This window comes from Lissotriton helveticus, chromosome 1_1 (assembly GCF_964261635.1).
Source record: "Lissotriton helveticus chromosome 1_1, aLisHel1.1, whole genome shotgun sequence".
In the NCBI taxonomy this organism is placed as follows: Eukaryota; Metazoa; Chordata; class Amphibia; order Caudata; family Salamandridae; genus Lissotriton; species Lissotriton helveticus.
Window position 1 is genome coordinate 1,678,191,930 of NC_136057.1, and position 17,890 is coordinate 1,678,209,819.

The 17,890-nt window shown below is 40.7% G+C and overlaps 1 protein-coding gene across 2 annotated transcripts in view; it reads right to left on the reverse strand.

Annotated features, from left to right (window-relative positions):
• The window catches only part of ARHGEF25 (Rho guanine nucleotide exchange factor 25), an 896,541-nt gene that overhangs the window by 66,926 nt on the left and 811,725 nt on the right, over nt 1-17,890 (reverse strand). For both annotated transcript variants that reach the window (XM_078688964.1, XM_078688966.1), the window contains 2 exons: nt 8,503-8,683; nt 7,657-7,883 (listed from right to left, as the gene is read on the reverse strand). In XM_078688964.1, the coding sequence (XP_078545090.1) occupies nt 7,657-7,883; nt 8,503-8,683 (408 nt within the window). The remainder of the gene's footprint in view (nt 1-7,656; nt 7,884-8,502; nt 8,684-17,890) is intronic.

The following is a 17,890-nucleotide window of genomic DNA, read 5'->3' on the forward strand; positions in this document are numbered from 1 at the left end:
GAGGGCTGAAGCTGGTAAGGAAGTCAAAGAAGGGGGACAACAAGATTGCTTTTACAGCATACAAGGAAGTTTGCATGCTGCAGTCCACCACACAGGAATGAAGATGAAGGGGTAGAAGATGAGGAGGAAGAGATTTCAGAAAGTTAATGATTACAATGGGCTGTATAGTTTGTTTATGAAGAAGCACATTATAAGTAATTGTTTTACAGAGTTGTGTCGGTACCTAGTAGATACCAAGCTCACAAAATGAAAAATAATATCAGTGGGAAAATTATTTCCAAGATTTCAACAGAGAAAAGCTAAAAAAGCTCAGAGCTATAAGAATCTGTCACGAGTAGCCATAAAAAAGAATTACAGGACACTGAAGGACTTGGAGTCTACATGACTGCATTGCCCTGATTGATCTCCTTTCGTTCTCTTTACAAAAGGTTTGAGCTAGAGGTTTTTTTAAATGTAACATAAAACTGACAAACTGCTTTATATCCTCCTGAAAAAGTTTGTAACATAAATATTTCTGATCATTCCAAAATAAGTAGAAGATTTAACACACAAATGTACATTTGGAAGAAGTGCACCAGGATTCCCGCACATGAGCAGCACTATTCATTGCTAATGATTATCAATGGCGATCCCCTAAAGGAAAACCAACATTAAACAGACACGTGTCAAGGGTTCCTCCATTAGAAATCCCAACTTTAATCTTCCTAATTTATTGCTAACATTTTTAGCATGCTGGTACCACCAATAGACTGATTCGATCGTCCTAGTTCAGTTTGATTGGCACAACAAGTGACAGGATAAGGCACTGTACGTCATGTGGGCCAGTGTGCTGTGGTTCATTCAATTGACATGGTCTTCATAATGGTCTGGAAAAGGCAACCCAGTCCTTCATCACCAGCAGATTAGACTATGGAAACATCCTGTACGCACGGATAACCTACCAGCTCACAAGAAGACTGCAGACCACCCAAAACACAGCAGCCACACTAGTTTTCAACCTCCCATGCTGAACTCACACCACACCTTAGAGAACTTCACTGGCTCCCGAAACACAAGCGCATACACTTCAAACTCCTCACCCACACCTACAACGCACTCCACAGCACATAGCCCTGCCTACCTGAACAGCTGCATTCACTTCCACCAACCTACCAGACACCTCTGCTCTGCCGGACTCTCTATAGCACACAACCTACTCAAATACACAAAGGCAGAGCAGAGGGCAGTGCTTTCTTGTACCTGGTCCCTAAAGCCTGGAAGGACCTCCCAAAACAGACCAGAGCCTCCTCCTTACTAACTTTCGCAAGAGGCTGAAGACCCTTCATTGAGCCATTGACGATTGTTTTGCGAAACAACAATTCAATTATACCTTTTGGTTTTGGTGGCTCGAAGTTAAAACTATTTGCAGGTGATATTATTTTATATTTACCAGCATCTCAAGCAAATATTTGGAGGTTGCTGGATAGGTTTAGCGAGTTTACTTCTAAAGGTGGGTATAAGGTCAATAGTAGCAGATTTCCTTTCCACCTCAAATTTTAACCATTCAATGTAGTAGTTTTACAAAAATGGCAGTATAAGTGGCCAATCCGTTGTTATGGAGAATTATATATCAGTGAGATATGGTTAATCTGTATTACACTTTCCATAGAACCTATTAAGAATAACAGCTCATAGCAGTTGGTGTAGAGTAGATATTGTTGGCTATTTTAGCTCATTTTATATATTTTTATATATTTTGGATTGAGAGTATTTAGGTTATTCTTTATGCCTTGGATGTCAGGCTCATTATGCACTAGACAATACAAAATGGCTGCCATATAAAAACGGATTATACACAGGATAGGGGGTTGAACTTGTTTTTCCTTATTAGTGCAATGACTACGGCACAGTATGAATGGATGCCCTTTGAGTTATCTAAATTTATATCTATATTTATACAGCACAGGTTGGGTTACATGCTCCGTTCAATAGATATGGGCATCATGGCAGGATCCACTATAAGATGGCCACCAGTTTTTCTTCCGTTCGACGACAGCCTAATTAGTGAAGTTGGTGTGTCTTTTCATTGAACTGCGTCATAAATAGACACAGCATGTTATCGCAGGCTGTTGAAGCTTTTCGAACCGAGCAAGGGTGTTGTGATTCAGATGGTCAAAATACAGGCAGTAAATATATTATGTGGGATAGGGTGGTAGTTTGTCTTTATAAATATGCCACTATGGTGTGATTTAAATGTTGCATGTTATTTACGAAAATTGATTGAGACATCTAATTCGCTGCCATTTTATTAGGATATACGTATGAATATTGGCATCGGCTACGTATATAAACATCTATACATAATATATAGGTACTTGGTGACACTCATTTAGATTTTCATGTTCTGTTTTACAGAGCTTTGCCTCTATTTTTATGCAAGTATCCAGTCAATTGAAAGTGTTGGATACATATTGGATTGTAGTCAATTGAGAGCAATCCACATATTTCTGACATTGTGGCCACATAAGTTGAGACTTACAAGTGACCCATAATATGTTACCATATAGATGGATCAAAATAGGATCCTTATAGTCTTTTCTTTTACCCAGCAGGAACACCCAGACTCATATTTATAATCCAACCCTGGTTATCAAGAAACCTTATGGATGGATACTTGATTTTATCAGTCTTGGTTTTGTCAGTCCATATTTCCAAGTAAGTTACTTGGTAATATCTTGTTGATGATAGTAAGAATTTAAGGTGAAATCATATGGAGTCAATATAAAACCTTTTTTATAATTCTTATATATTTTATAAAGATTCTAACCCACTTATCATTGATTTATTCGGTAGAATTTGTATAATGCAAATTTGCTAAATGGTATGTATAAAGTAAAATCTGGTGCAAAATAAGGAATAGCAAAGTTTGCGATTCCTTATTTTGCAATTGCATTTAAGGAATCGCAAATTTTGCGATTCCTTAAATGCAATGTATGAAGCCAAAAAAATGTGCAAAATGCCCTTGAGGAATCGCAAATGACCTCCAACTTCTAGTTGGTTGTAAGTTGCGAATTCCTTGAAAAATGCACATTTCAGCATTTTTCAAAGTGCCATGTAACGCACATACATGCCCCTAGGGCATGTATGTGCGCCACATGTGCACCCATGCATATTTCAGGGGTGCAACAGGGTGTCCTTTGGACACCCCTGCACCCTGGAAATTATTCTCAATTTGCGATTTTCAAATTGCGAATCGCAAAATTGAGAATACCTTCCCATTCATTCCTATGGGCCTCCTGGCCCATAGAAATGAATGGGAAAGTATTCCTTAATTGCGATTCGCAATTTGCTAATGGCAATTAAGGAATATTAAGAATTCGCTAAAAAAATGCGAATTTGTACATACATACCAATTTGCGATTCTGAAATAGCGATTTCTTAAAAATCGCTATTTCAGAATCGCAAATCGGTACCTTCATACATATGGCCCTATATCTCTAACTTCTGTTTTGATCCTAAACGGGTAGGTCTTTAAGCATGAATATTACGTGTTCATATTATTGGTGTCAGTCTTTAAGGGGATAACCTTTAGGATAGGATAGGATAGGATACACATTTATAAAGCGCACGAATGCAACCGCGTGGCGCTAATGTAAGTGGGGGAATATTACATGGATGTCAGACTATACTTGTGAGAACAGCAACATTTTTAAATTCTTCCTAAAAGCTTGATGATTGGGCTGTAGTCGCATGGCAGGTGGCAGACTGTCCCACAGCTTAGCTGCAAGATGGGAAAATGTTTTTCCACCCCGTCTCACTCTCCTGATTTTATCTACTTGCATGAAGCAGGCATTGCTAGACCTTAATGTCCTAGCTGGAATATAGGGCCTAAATAGTCTCTGCATATCCTTGACCCCTCCCCATAGTGCGCTTTATGGACCAAACATAAGGCTTTGAACTCCACCCTTTGCTGTATGGGGAGCCAGTGGAGGGTGGAGAGTGGAGGCAGCTCATATACTTTGCCTGACACATATGATAGACACTTTACAAATAGGCAGCATTGGCCCCAGGGGTTCTTCTTCTGACTTTCCAAAAATAAAAAAAAGTGAGGGGTTTTTAAGCTGTTTTTTAACACGATTCATTAAAATGTGTAGAAAATTAACATTTGATTGTGTTGAAATGTAATATGTTAATATGTAATGTTTTAACAAGTAAAGCCTTTTATATACTAAATCATCCCTTCCTTTGTTATGTAGTGATGATTTTTTAATGTTTTATGATTGTCCTGAAGAAGGTGATGAATATTTGATCTTTCACCGAAACGCAGTGTCAACAGTTTTCTACAGTTTCTGATATAGACAGTTCTGAAGAAGTTTAAAAAAAAATAGTTTTTAACATATATGTGACAATGATTATTGAAGTCTTTATTTGCTCTGTTGTATACGATTATGTGCAAAAGGAGTCCTGGAAGTGATTTTTATTATCTGCACTAGCACTTTAGACAATTATTTTTTCATATGTATTCTCTGTTTGTATATAACAATGATCTTAAACAGTTGTTGGAAAATAGAACATTCATATTTGCATTTACATACTTACATATCTATGTGATTATTGGCTTTTTTCACTGAGAGCATTTTATTTAATGTATTATTATATAATATTTTGTTTTTTTGAGAACCCAATTCTCCATAACAAAGCAATGGCTTCTTATACTGCTGATTTGTAAAACTACTACCATGACCGGTTAAAATTTGAAGTGGAAAGGGAATCTGTTACTGTTGTTTACACACACACACCGTCCCCTTTATTTGAGTTAAGGTAACTCCCTTGTGTATTTGTGGGTATCAGATCAATCACATGAAATCAGAGATACTCCTATTCAACGCTACAAGGGAGGATCTTCCCCTTCTAATTAGGGATCAGTCTTATTAAGCACATTCCACTAGATATCTAGGTGCCTGTGTAGCCACTAATAACTCAGACATTTTCAAGTTAAACTATTGAGCATTGCTAATTAAGGTTAAAAAATTATTAGAAATGCCATCTTTTACCTCTGCCAATAATAGGACGAGTCTCATTAATTAAAATGACGACCCAACCCTTATTTTTATTTTTATTCAGTAATGGTTTGATTAAGGTAAACAAGTTACTTTAATGAGATTGATTGTTTAATCAGGAAGTTTTTAATGGAAGAATCAGCGTCCTCGAACTCAGCTGATTAATATTCAATTATATTGAGAAATATAAAATTGTTTTAAAGTATGAAATTCTGGATCATCACCCTTTCTTCACATTGCAGGATTGTAAAAGTTTAGGGTTCCATATGTCGGGCCATTTAATGGAGTTATGGAAAAGGCAGGGATTTAATACATTAGCGGATTTTAGAATAAATAATAGCTGGAAGACTTGGAAGGAGTTAGCCCTGCAAGAGAATGAGAGCAGGCCCATATTGTGGGTTAGTAATGCACAAACTTCAAGTTTTTTGAGGCATTATGTTAACAACCCAAGGGTATTTCCCTTTCCAATTATTGAAATTATTTTAAAAAAATCAATTGGTAGAATTATGTAATTAGTATAGGGTGCTGCATCCGAGTCTACAGGAGCAAATAATTCCAGAGATCCTCTGTAAAATATTTTCTGCAGCTGGGTGTGTTGTTTCCTCTAAACAATGAGCAAATATCTCCTCTTTTGGTAATTAAGTATTTAGAGCAGAACATTTTAAAAGAATGGAGCTTTTTGCAAGATGCATTTAGTATTACACACCTCAATGTTTACATAAATGCTTTCATAAGGTCCCTAATCAATATTTTAGATGTAATTCATTGGCACAAGGAAATTGTATCCATATTTGTTACGCTTGGACTGTTCTAGAAATATTTGGGGGACAAATAACTGGTTTTATGAGCCAGCAGAGTTGGGCAAGAGTTGCACTAGACCCATTAGCTGTTTTGTTTGGTCTTTCAGGCAATAATGGGTCACCACTGAAGTGTGAATACAAAACGTATAGTTTAACCTGTCTCAATTGCATGATCGTTCATTTTACAACTTTGGGAATTGGCAAGGTGCCCTTTGTTCAAGCAATGGCAAGCTAAAATGGCTAGGGTGTGGACATTTGAATTTATATACACTAAAAGGAATAATCAATTGAGAAGATTCGAACAGCAATGGCATATTTTTCCTGTAGAATGAGGGGTTGAACGATTGCTGTATATAAGTAGTTTACACAAGCACTAGCTTTTTAATTTTTTAAAAAATTATTTTCTTTTCTTGGTAAGTCAAAGAGTACAGTGTTCACTTTATAGATATACAAAATTCCAAATTTCTATACATGACACAGTCACCATGTTAACATGTGCATGTTTCGTTACCTTCGTTGTCCGTTAGTTTACATAGCCACATCATAAAACAAAAAGAGAAGATTGACTTAATGCATCATGAAATAGGTCAACAGATTCTGACATTCAATACACAGAATCTACATAGTCTTCAGCCATCGGAAAATAATCGGGTGCAACAGCCTGTATTGTACGATAAATATGCACTCACTAATGTACACAATCAGTCCTCTGCTTGCGTGGAACTGAGGTATTGCACCAGCGGATCCCAAAAATGTTGTGGACGAGAGGCCTGTGGTAGTTCCTCCGCATATGTTTCCAACTGTGCTTTACAATATATCATATCTATAATCCAATCTTTACATTTCGGTAGATGCTTGCTGCCCCATCTCATTGCTATTCGTCTCTTAGCCAGCAGCAGCGCCACAGCCAGGAATTTACATCTGCTTAACAGTTTAATCTTATAAATAACCAAAAGGCATACCAAGGGTGCATTGGGGATCCGCTCAGACAGTATATGAGTGAGAGTGTGTGTTACTTCCAGCCAGTAAGGATGGAGTTTTGGGCACGACCAGGCCATGTGTAAAAAGTCTGCATTGGGGGCGCTACACCTGTGGCACCGGTCATAAACTCTTAATCTGTATTTATGCAGCTGCACAAGCATTAGCTTTAGTTTGTATCTTTGCACTTTTTCTTATTATGAAGCAATACTTGAGACTACTCAGGCTCTCTAGGGGAAAGGTGATGGGTATTGTACTTTATGTTTTACATAGCTGCACTTTCATGATTGTTTTGCATTCTGGGAAATGTTGGCAATGTACAATCAGGATTCATTTAATAAGTTTTTCTATGTATAATATTGAGATTAATTTGTCTCTGGTGTCTCGAGGCAAGTTGATAGTCAGTGCACTTTAATATTTTGTGTTTTGGCACTATATATGAATGCTCAATTCTCTGAGAACTGTTAAAGAGAACATTATGATGCTCAGCCATACCCATGTTTACATTTGTATCAGCACTGTGCTTTAAGTCTATTTTTTAGATATTCAATGAATTGTACTTTTTTAAAATTATTCTCGAGTCGTGATCTTTGCTTTTTTCTTATGTATATGAGGTAATAGTGAAGTAAAAAACAAATTACAAAAAGTTGAAGACCTGGTTTTTGAGTAAGCTCTCCAGAGATGACCTCGCACACATGCTACAAAGCACAAGGGTACACTCACGGGCGATTAGCATGCTATAAAAACACTGATAACATAACGTATGATAACATAAAACACACCACCTCCCTATAAAGCTCCTGAAAGATCATGCATGGCTTTGAAGGAAAGTGTGTTACCTCATTCCCGAGATGGCGGCTGTCTTGCCTTTGGTGATTGGGCAGGTACAAAGAAGGGAGTGAAGAGTTGTACGATTTCAAGTTAGGCACCTTGTTGCGGTCCATGGATGCGGAAGAGTGGGGTCTCATACCAGAGCCAATGGCCACTACAGCACGGCTGTCAGTGGCCCGTCCTAGGCTGTTTGATTTGCTCTCCCGGCGCTGATACTCAATTGGAGACTGCAGTGCTTGCAAGGGAAACATGCCAATTACTTCACTTAATAAACAGAACATGGACACCATTTCTGCCAGAAATTCTCATCACTCATTACTTCTAATGTCCCAAGAATATCAGCCCTCTTACTATACCGAACAAATTCTTTTTTTTTAAATAATAATTCTTTATTGAAATTTTTTTGACAGAGACCTTCCTTTCCCCTATTGCCACCCCCTCCGGCCACATTTGACAGGTAATTTGAGCAACAAATAAAGAAAAAATAGGAAGAAAAATGGAAACGAAAGCGTAATACATTGCATTACTTAATAGTCAAATATCAGCAAGAAATTAACTTATGTTAAAGTCCCATTAAGTTTCAAAATATTAGATGTTGTACTTTACACTTTATGATTCAGTGTGTTGCATCCACTGTATACCGAACAAATTCTTAAAGAGAATTATGTTGAAATACATCAGCATTTAGATAATTAAACACACAACTCCATTGCAAACCCATCAAGGTTGCCTCTGGAAGTTGATTTTAATGGGAATTGGTCCACAGTCTACCTCTAAAGTCACAGAGATAAATATTTCGTACATATTCCCCACACTTGCTTCAGTTCACACAGCCCTCTTCTTCAAACACTTACCATTGAGAAAGTTCCGCTGTGCATCCAGGATCTGGTTTATGTCAGAAATCCAGGCCTGCCGGATCTCAGGGGAGCTTGCTTGCAGCACGTAGCGGACAAGGTTACGGTCTGAGCCCCGTGACGTCAGTGCAAATTTAGAGGGGTCACTGTCGACACACTCTTCCAACCCCAAGCTGCTCACCTACCGTATAAAAAAAGTCACATATGTATAATATTAGCACCTCAAATTTGGGGGAAATCGTTTATGCACTTGTACTGAAAGGAATTAACTTCATTCATTAGTCTGCAACTTCTTGGAAAAAACATTGAGGCCCAACTCCAGGCTCTCCTCAAGAATCCTGGGCTCACTTACAGTACTTAATTTGAGCTTGTGGGTGCAGGTGGGGCTCACTGGCACTCGTATTTGGGGACCAGAACTTATTTTTCATCCTCAGATTATGTCCCAGAATAAGAGAGAGAAAGATAGAAAAGAGAGAAAGGGAGTGTAGATGTTCACCTTTCTTCAGGAAGGCCTGCCAAGTCACTTGAGAAAGAAAAAGATTGCGCAGTCTATAGGAATAGGCTTCAATGGCCCAGTTCTTCGTCTTGTTCTTTAAAAAAGTGGCCAGGAGAAATGTATATGTGTATAAGTTGATGATGTTTTAAATAACAGCATGAATCACTTTCACAAAACCTTTTTTGATAAAGTATAGAGATGAAGGAGAGCAGGTCAGTTTAGCCCATAGGCTGTCATTATATTAGTTAAAAATAGAGACTGTGCTTTGAAGAACCCAGGGACCACCAGAATCCCATCATGCTCAGCAGGTGGCAGTTTCTTCAGTTCATTTTCACGCGATGTATGACAATATTTAGGTCCCATGGTTACCATTGTCCACTCCATCGGAGAGGAGGGAGGGCTGCTTATGACTATAATGGAAATTTCCCTACGCTAGAACTGGAGTTGCAGGTATGAAACTATTCCTTCTCTTGTAGGGGATTTCCATTAATAGTCAAAAGCACTGAATAGAGTAGAAACGCCATCCTTACTAAGGGGGTTGGAGAAGACAGAGGGTGAACCAAGGTAGCCATTCAAGGAAATAGAGTTCTGAGGGAGGCCTGTTCCACTAGAATGCCTGCTCTAGCATCAGAGTCTAGGCAGTAATGCTCTGTAATGATAAGAAGAGATCTTCACGTGGCGGCTTTGCTAATGTCTGGTATGGAGATATTCTTCAATAAAGCAGCAGTAGATGCTTTACCTCTAGTGGAATGTGCTTTTGGTTGAGCTGATAGTGTCTTGTTAGCTTTTTGACAGCACAATAAGGTACAGGAAACAATCCATTGGGAAATGGATTGCTTGGAAGTCGCTAATCCCGTATGGACCTGACCACAGTTGATAAATAATTGGTTCGATCTGCGGATGTAATGTGTCTTATCAAGATAAAACTTCAAGACTCTTCTCATATCTAGAGACAGAAGAGATCTTTAAGCTGGAGTGGAGAGATACTGAAATAATGTTGGCAATGATATGGTGTGATTAACATAGAAATTAGAAATAACTGTTAGGAAGAAATTTCAGTTGAGTTCTCATAACCTCTTTGCTAGAGTGAAAAACTGTGTATGGTTCATGAGAGCATAATGCTTGGATCTCACTAACCCTGCGGGCTAATATTATCAGCACAAGGAAAGCAGTTTTCCATGACAGAAGGAGTCCTGCATAAGCCGTAAAAGGACTACTTGAGTTCCTAGAAAGGTGAAGGATGCCTAATGGTAGAGGAAGCCTTTTTCAACCCTTCCTGAAAAAAGAGGTTTGTGAAGGACATTTTCTGTCAGCAGTAAGTGTGGCAATTTAAACTTTATAGAAGAGAATTGCAAGCCTGAATATGCCAAATGTAGTAAGTACGGAAGAATGACATCTTCCTGGAAAGTTGTAGAGTCCACGTTCGTAGAGGAACACCAAAATGCAAAATCTCTTCCATTTGAAGACAAATGAAGAACGTGTGGAAAGTCACTTAGCCGCTTAGAGGATGTCCATGCAGTCTTGTGGCAAATTCAAGTGTCCATACTGAGAGATTGGAGTGGAACATCTGGCCTCTGAACTTTGATAGCAGGTCTGATCTGCATGGCAGCTTGAGATGTGAACTCCCTGACCGATAAAGAATGTCCATCAACCACCACTGACGTGGCCACTCTCGAGCTATTAGGATCATCTTGGCTCTTGAGTGGAACAGCTTGATGAGGACCAATGGGATCAGGGGAATCAGCGGAAATGCGTACAGAAATTTGTCAGACTTGTCGATTCATAGGGCATTCCCCAGTGTCCCTGGCTGGAAGAACGTCAAAGTGTAGCTTCGCCATTTTTGTTTTCTGCAGTGTCGAACAAATCGAGTGCCCCACAGTTGGAAGATGCTTTGTATGATATTGTCGTGTAAAATTTACTCGTGGTTTTCTTGCAAAACTATGCTGAGAGAGGCTGCCTGAGCATTTTGGGCACCTGGAAGGTACATTGCTGTGATCGTCACGTCTCCGGCTATGGCCATTTCAAGATTGTGTGGGACCTGTGCGACAAGGGTCTGGACCTCGTTTCTCCCTGTTTGTTGATGTAGTACATGGTTGTTTTGTTCGTCTGAAGAAGCAGGGAGTGGAATCTGAACGATGGGTGAAATGTCTTCAGCATCAAATTGAGTTGGACATTTGATGGCTTGGGAGGTATGGATCAGAGAGAGGCTGTTTTAGCCTTTTTTCTCCCATAGGCTGGTCATTTGTAAAATAGAGAAGGCATTTTTTTCAGTCAAGATAACTCACTTTTCTGTCAAGAAAAAAACAGAAAAAGCCAGGGTGAAATCAAAAACGTAGAGTGAAGTAGTTGTCAACAAGATTCCGATGAAAATTTATTGAAAAATAAAAGCCAAAATTGGCCGAGCTCAATGCTCCGAGGTCCTGTCAGCAGGAGCTTGAAAAAAGTTCTGAAGCGACTGCCACCTGCTGAGCATGATGGGATACTGGTGGCCCCTGGGTTCTTAAAGGCACAGCCTCTATTTTTAACTCATATAATGACAGCCTATGCAGCTACACTCTCCTGCTCTCCTTCATCTCTATACTATCAAAAAAGTGTTTGGGAAAATGATTTATACTCTTTTATAAATAAAAAACCATGAATATATACACATATAAATTTCTTCAGGCCCCTTATGTAAGTACAAGATGAAGAATTGAGCCATTGTAGCCTATTCCATTAGGCTACATACTATTTTTCTTTCTTAAGTGACTCTGCAGAAAGATGAACACCTACACCTACGAAGATATATTGTGAAAAAGTGCTCTGGGGTCCTCGCACGTGGACCATCGGAGGAGGGAACTATTCAGTGCTTCTGACTATCAATGGAAATCCCCAACGAGAGAAGAGTAAGATAAATGGGCGCAGAATGTATGGCGGTGGATAAATGAGGCATGAAGTGGAATCAAGAACAGACAGACTTGGTATTCAGCAACACCAATGTTTGGCAGTGGCACCAGCGGATTGTTAAGGAGAACTTTGGGAACAGGGACTTATTATTTTACAACTTAGGCACTGCCTCATTGACTTCCCTGGTTTGCATCCTTCCACTCTGGGAAGTGACATATTTTGAAGACTCAGTGGTGCTGGATTAACCAAGGCTAGAGTTAGGAAAGGTTCCATAGCCGGTTCTAGGAGACCTGGCACTAGTGGCAGCAATTGTCTAGATGCTGACCTGTGTTGAAGTGTCTCAAACATTACTGATGTTGTAGGAGTTCAAGTCGAAATAGCAATATTGAGTTTTGCAGGTGCACCCACCAAGACCTCTTGGAATGTGGAGATATCATCCACTGGTGATATGTGTTGAGGTGGGGAGTCTGAAAGTGTTGGAGAGTATTGTCCAGTAGAAGTGGAAAATGTATCCGTGGTATGATGTCCAGACCATAACCGTTGTGAATAGTGATGATGATGGGAGTGACTGGAAGATGCCTTGGGCTATGACTGTGACGGCTTGAATGATGGCGTGATCTGGACCGAGATCTGAGCTTCGTCGTGGGAGTCACTAGTGCCGGTGTAGGAGGCACCGGAGTTGTTGGAGGAGGTGGTAGCAGAGGAGGAGGAGATGCTAGCAGAGGTGGTAGCAGAGGAGGAGGTGGAGGAGGAGGAGATGGCGCTGGTGGAGGAGAACATGGTTTGGCCCTTGAAGGGGAGTACGTTCTGGAATACTCTGAATCTGGAGATTAATAAATACGTCTCCTCTTTTTCCTTGCCTTCTGTAGCCTTGACGACATTGAAAGAGTTCTTGACGTTGACCTGTCTAGACATTTCAACATTAGCCTGCTTGTTGACAGTGACCGTCAACGGCACCTCAACGTTGGCATGAGCCTTCGCAGAGATCTTCGACAGTGCCTTGGCGGATCTAGATCTTGAAGGCGATTGTTGTGGTGGCTTCGTAGCTGATGATCTGATTTCCTAATACTCTTGGTTTCGTCTAAGAAGAATTTCAGCACTCTCCTAACATTCAGTGAATGTTGGGACCTTCCAGCTGGACTCGAGGGGTTAGGAAAGAAAGTAAGTGGAGAGATAGTTGGAGTGGTATGAAACTCTGAGACTACCTTCGGAATAAAACTGGGATGAGTCCTCATAACTACATGGTAGCTCTGAACACAGAGCTCGAATTTCACTTAACCTACAGGCAGAAGGGATGGCTACCAAAAAAGCCACTTTCCAGGTGAGATGTTGCAAAGAGGCTTTATGTATTAGCTTAAATGGAGGGCCCATCAATTTGGAAAAGACAATATTGAGTTCCCATGGAGGAAAGGGATTCCTGACTGGGGGAACACCCTTTTTATGCCCTTCAAGAAAGTCTTTTACAATTGAGAGTCTGAAACAAGATGCTTGGGAGGGAGATGTCCTGGAAGCTGTAATAGCTGCCAGGTGTACTCCAAAGGATGAGAATTGTAGCCCTGATTTACCCAAGTGAAGGAGATATGAGATGAATACATCTTGAAATGAATTGGGTTGTGACCATTTTGTGTACACCACAAATAAAATCTCTTCTGTTTCAAGGCATATGAACATCTAGAGGAGGGTCACTTGGCCTCCTTGAGAATGTCCATAACCCTCTAGGAAGCCCTAAATGCCCCTTTTGGAAGAATTCTGGAGCCATGCTTACAAGTTCAGGGATGAGAGGTTAGGATGGAGTATTCGTCCTCCGAATTTGAACAGGAGATCCTATCAACATGGAAGCCTTTTGTGGGGTATCTCCGAAAGATGTAGAAGGTCTATGAACCACCATTGGCAAGGCCACTCTGGTGCTATGAAAATCATTCTGGTGTGAAACCGGTATAGCTTGAGAACCACTGTTGGAATGAGAGGAGTTAGTGTAAATGCGTAGAGAAATTTCTCTAAACAATTTATCAAAAGGGCATTACCTTGCCAGCCTGGTTGGGAGTGTAGGCATGGCATTTTCGGTTGCTCGCATCTGCGAACAGATCTATGTGAGGATATCCCCACTCCTAAAAGATTTCTTGCAAGACATTGTCGTTGAGAACTCTGTTGTGATTGTCCGCGAAATTGCGACTGAGATCATTTCCCTGCTTGTTTTGAATTCCTGGCAGATGGCTGGCTGTTATCATGAGATTCCGGGCTAGTAGCCATTTCTAGATGGTCTGGGTCTCTTGGGAGAGAGGACAAGAGTGAGTTTCTCCCTGCTTGTTGAAGTAATACATGGTTGTCATGTTGTCGGTTTGGACAAGGATGTAGTTCATCTGAGTGCTGGAAGGAACAATTTGAGAGTCAGGCAGACTACTCTCAGTTCCAGCATGTTGACCTCTGTCTGACCACACACCCTGATTCTGAAGGGAACCCAAGTGAGCTCCTCATCACTGGAGGGTGGCATCTGTAATCAGTGTTTGAGTTGGTGGTTCCTAGTGAAATGGTACTCCCACCAAAAGATTGTTCCGCTGAGACTACAATAGGAGAGAGTGTCATGCAGCTTGTGAAATCTGAGTTTGTGCTCCCAGCGGTTGGAAAGCTGGTATTAGAGGCCTCCTGTGCAAACTCACATTTGGCACAATGAAGATGCAAGAAGCCATGGACCCCAGAAGAGAAGCCATCTGTCTTGCAGAAGAATGATGAGCCTGCAGAAGAATGTGACAATTCAGAGTCAAGGATGATATTCTCTCCTCTGAAGGATACACTCTTGCAGACTGTGTATCGAGCGTGGACCCTAAGTAGTGTAGTTTTTGGACTGGATAAACTGTTGATTTGTGAAGGCTGATTTGAAAATCCAGGCGTGAGAGAGTCTGTACACACATGCAAAAATGCTCTTTTGTTTGAAATGGATAGGAGATTTTTATCAGCAAGTCGTCGAGGTAAGGATACAGAAATATCTTCTGTCTCCTTAAGAATGCTGCAACCATGGCCATGCACTTAGAGGATGCTCTTGGGGTTGATGTGAACAATAGTAATAGAAAAATATTACCCCTTTGTCCAAGGTTTAATGACAAGGGAATCGTTCTCCTTTAAGATCTTGGAACGCCTTCCAATGTTTGGCTGGAATATTATAATCCCTTTGCTGTTTTTGTCGACTATTCAGTGCCTTTAGATCTTGAATAATACCTTCATGGAACACGTCAATAGCATCATAGCGGGTATGAAGAATGCATTTCGATTTCATTTTAAGATCACTCCCTCCACTGTTCCTCCTCCATTGAACCAAAATCATCTTCTCACTTTGATTGAAGTTTCACACCAAGATCCATAGCATTGGATATTATACTTTGATATAGACAGGAGAATTTCCCACCTACCAAGTCACTCCGTCGATATTTTGGCTTCTAATGGGTTGAATTCAGGAAGGGATATTGCATCCAGTCAGCAAACTTTCAGGCCATTTATTAGCTCAAGGCATCTAAAGAGGAAGTACCAAGCTCTATTTCTTCCTGTAGTGCAGGAAATTATTTCAAGTGACCACACATCTTCTAATGTTGAGATTCCTATAACGTTCCATGCCTTAAATCCTAATAGCATTGAAAATTGTAGTAACCAATACCCTAGCCATAATGGTATCTCTTATGTGAGTTTGCCTTCCCACCCAAACCAGTGGATGTCCTTGTGGCAGCAAGTCTACACCTCCCTGGTCACAAGGGGGAAAGATTTCGGAAAATCAGGATTACCCCTATCTAGGGGTGGCTGAAGAATTCCGCTCAGGCGGCGGAGTTCTCAGAGTTTTGCCCACTTCGTGTTCTGTGCGGAGCATGGGGTTCCGCAAACCCGAATGAAGCGACATAGAGTTTTTTCTCTTGCTCGGCATGCCAACTGTAAGTTGGCAAGCACTCGCAAGAGAAAAATCATGCACTAGACCTCATCTCTGTGAGATTTCTCAATGTGGGTGGTGGAGTCAGGCTGCGACCGCTTGCATTAAGAAATCTGCCGCTCACGTTGAGGAAGCTGCGGCTCGAGTAGAATGTCCACGTGAGAAGCAGAAAGCAGCAGCACCCTCTGGAGAGATGCGGAGTGCCATTTGTGCAGATTTAACAGTAAGGGGCAAACTCCTAGCACTTAAAATCAGTGCAAGCAGCGTGACTTAACATACTCCGCCACTGGCCGAACTCCGTGGAGCGCGGCAGAGTTTTTCAGTCACTTCACGGCATTCTCACGGAGTAAAACTCGGCGTACTCCGCCCAGGCCTACCTCTATGCTCAACGAGCCAGTCATTCGCAATGACTCAGTAGTAAAGGCGTACAGCCACCATTTGCAACCCTCTCTCATACACTGATTGGGTGCATTTTTCGAAGATGATTGAAGGTTGTTAACCTGCCCACATGAAGTTGTGCATGAATGCTGACATTCGATTAAAGAACCGCTGAGGGATTTCATATGGGAAAAATTGAAGAATGCACACCATTTTGGGTAGTAAGATTATTTTATATAATGCCACTCGGCCAAACATGGTCATCTGTGGTTTACCTCAGCACTATACAGCAATGTTTATTATCACCCATTATGGTGCACTGCACATTTTTTATCCCTGGGATTTTCAAGTTGTTTAAATTTTTGCCACAGTAGAACAGTCACCATGGTTTCATTACACTGGACTAACACCATCAAAGGTACTTCACAGAAGGTTTTATTTTGCAGTTCTTGACCTCCTAGGTGTGATTGCATATAGGTCTATATGCGGCATTGTTCACAATCCTAAATTTTTCCCTTATGAAAACGATATGAATTGTATGTTAATAATAAGATTTTACAAAATTGCTTCAAACAGTCAGACACTCACATACGCTTTTAAAAGGAAAGCTTGCCCCATTACTGAGTCACAGAAAAATTTATGAGAATTCACAAATGAAGAAAACTTTTAAAACACTATGAAAGTCGCCAAATATATAGTTGCTTGTAAGATTGTTTTGTTTTTGTACATGTGTTCTACTCTACATTCACATACAAGACCCCTTGGCAGACTGGTTACCAGGGAAAACAATTAAATTCTAGGAAATATAAATTCCAGATTTTTAGCAGCATGCTTTAAAAACCGCAGCATAGCCACAGAGAATGGTAGTCCAGCAGGAATGAATGGTGATTCATCCTTGAGTATTTGCTAGCAGTGAGAGGAACTTTCCAGTCTACAGATATGTATGTATGGCCCAAACTGATTTATAGGATCTAGGGGAAAGACTAACTAAGATGTGGCCCATGACGTGGAGAGAAGTCAGGTACAACTGAGGTGGAGGGCTTATAGAATGCAGCACCTCATCACTGACCATGACCTGTATATATGTTGTGTCCATGTCAAATAAAAGGAAAAACTTTAAAAAAATAGGATCTAGCCTAAGAAAAGAGGCGCTGAAATGAAAGCATGAAGCAATTTTCAATGTCTGGGTAAACAGTCAACAATTACTCTTTGTTAGGGGGCCTGGCATTTACAACTGCATTATTTGGTTATAGTCAAAAGACTGGCCCTGGAAGTAGAATCTGGGACAGAAAACATTTCCTTCAACCATCAAATGTTGTCATGTTCAACAGGTAATCAATCAATGGTCTTCAATATGCTTAACAAGCAATCAATGGTCTTTAACAAACTGGAATTTGAAAGGAAAATCTTCTCTCCAACTAGCTTACCATAGCGCAAATGTGCATAAGAGAGCCACACATTGATGACACAAGCCACGTGCAGCCCAGAACTAGGCACAGGACATTTTTAAGGACAGTGTATCAACATGGAACTCTGGAAACTCTTTCAAGTGACAAGATTTTAACCCCTTCGCTGCGGGGGTAATTCCCCCGCTGTGCCGGGGGCGCGCACAGCACCCGCATGCTCCTGACGAGCTCAGCTCGTCGTGAGGCACGGCGCTCCTGTGCTCATGACGAGCTGAGCTCGTCACAGGTGCACCCGCTCCCGTGGAACGCTCA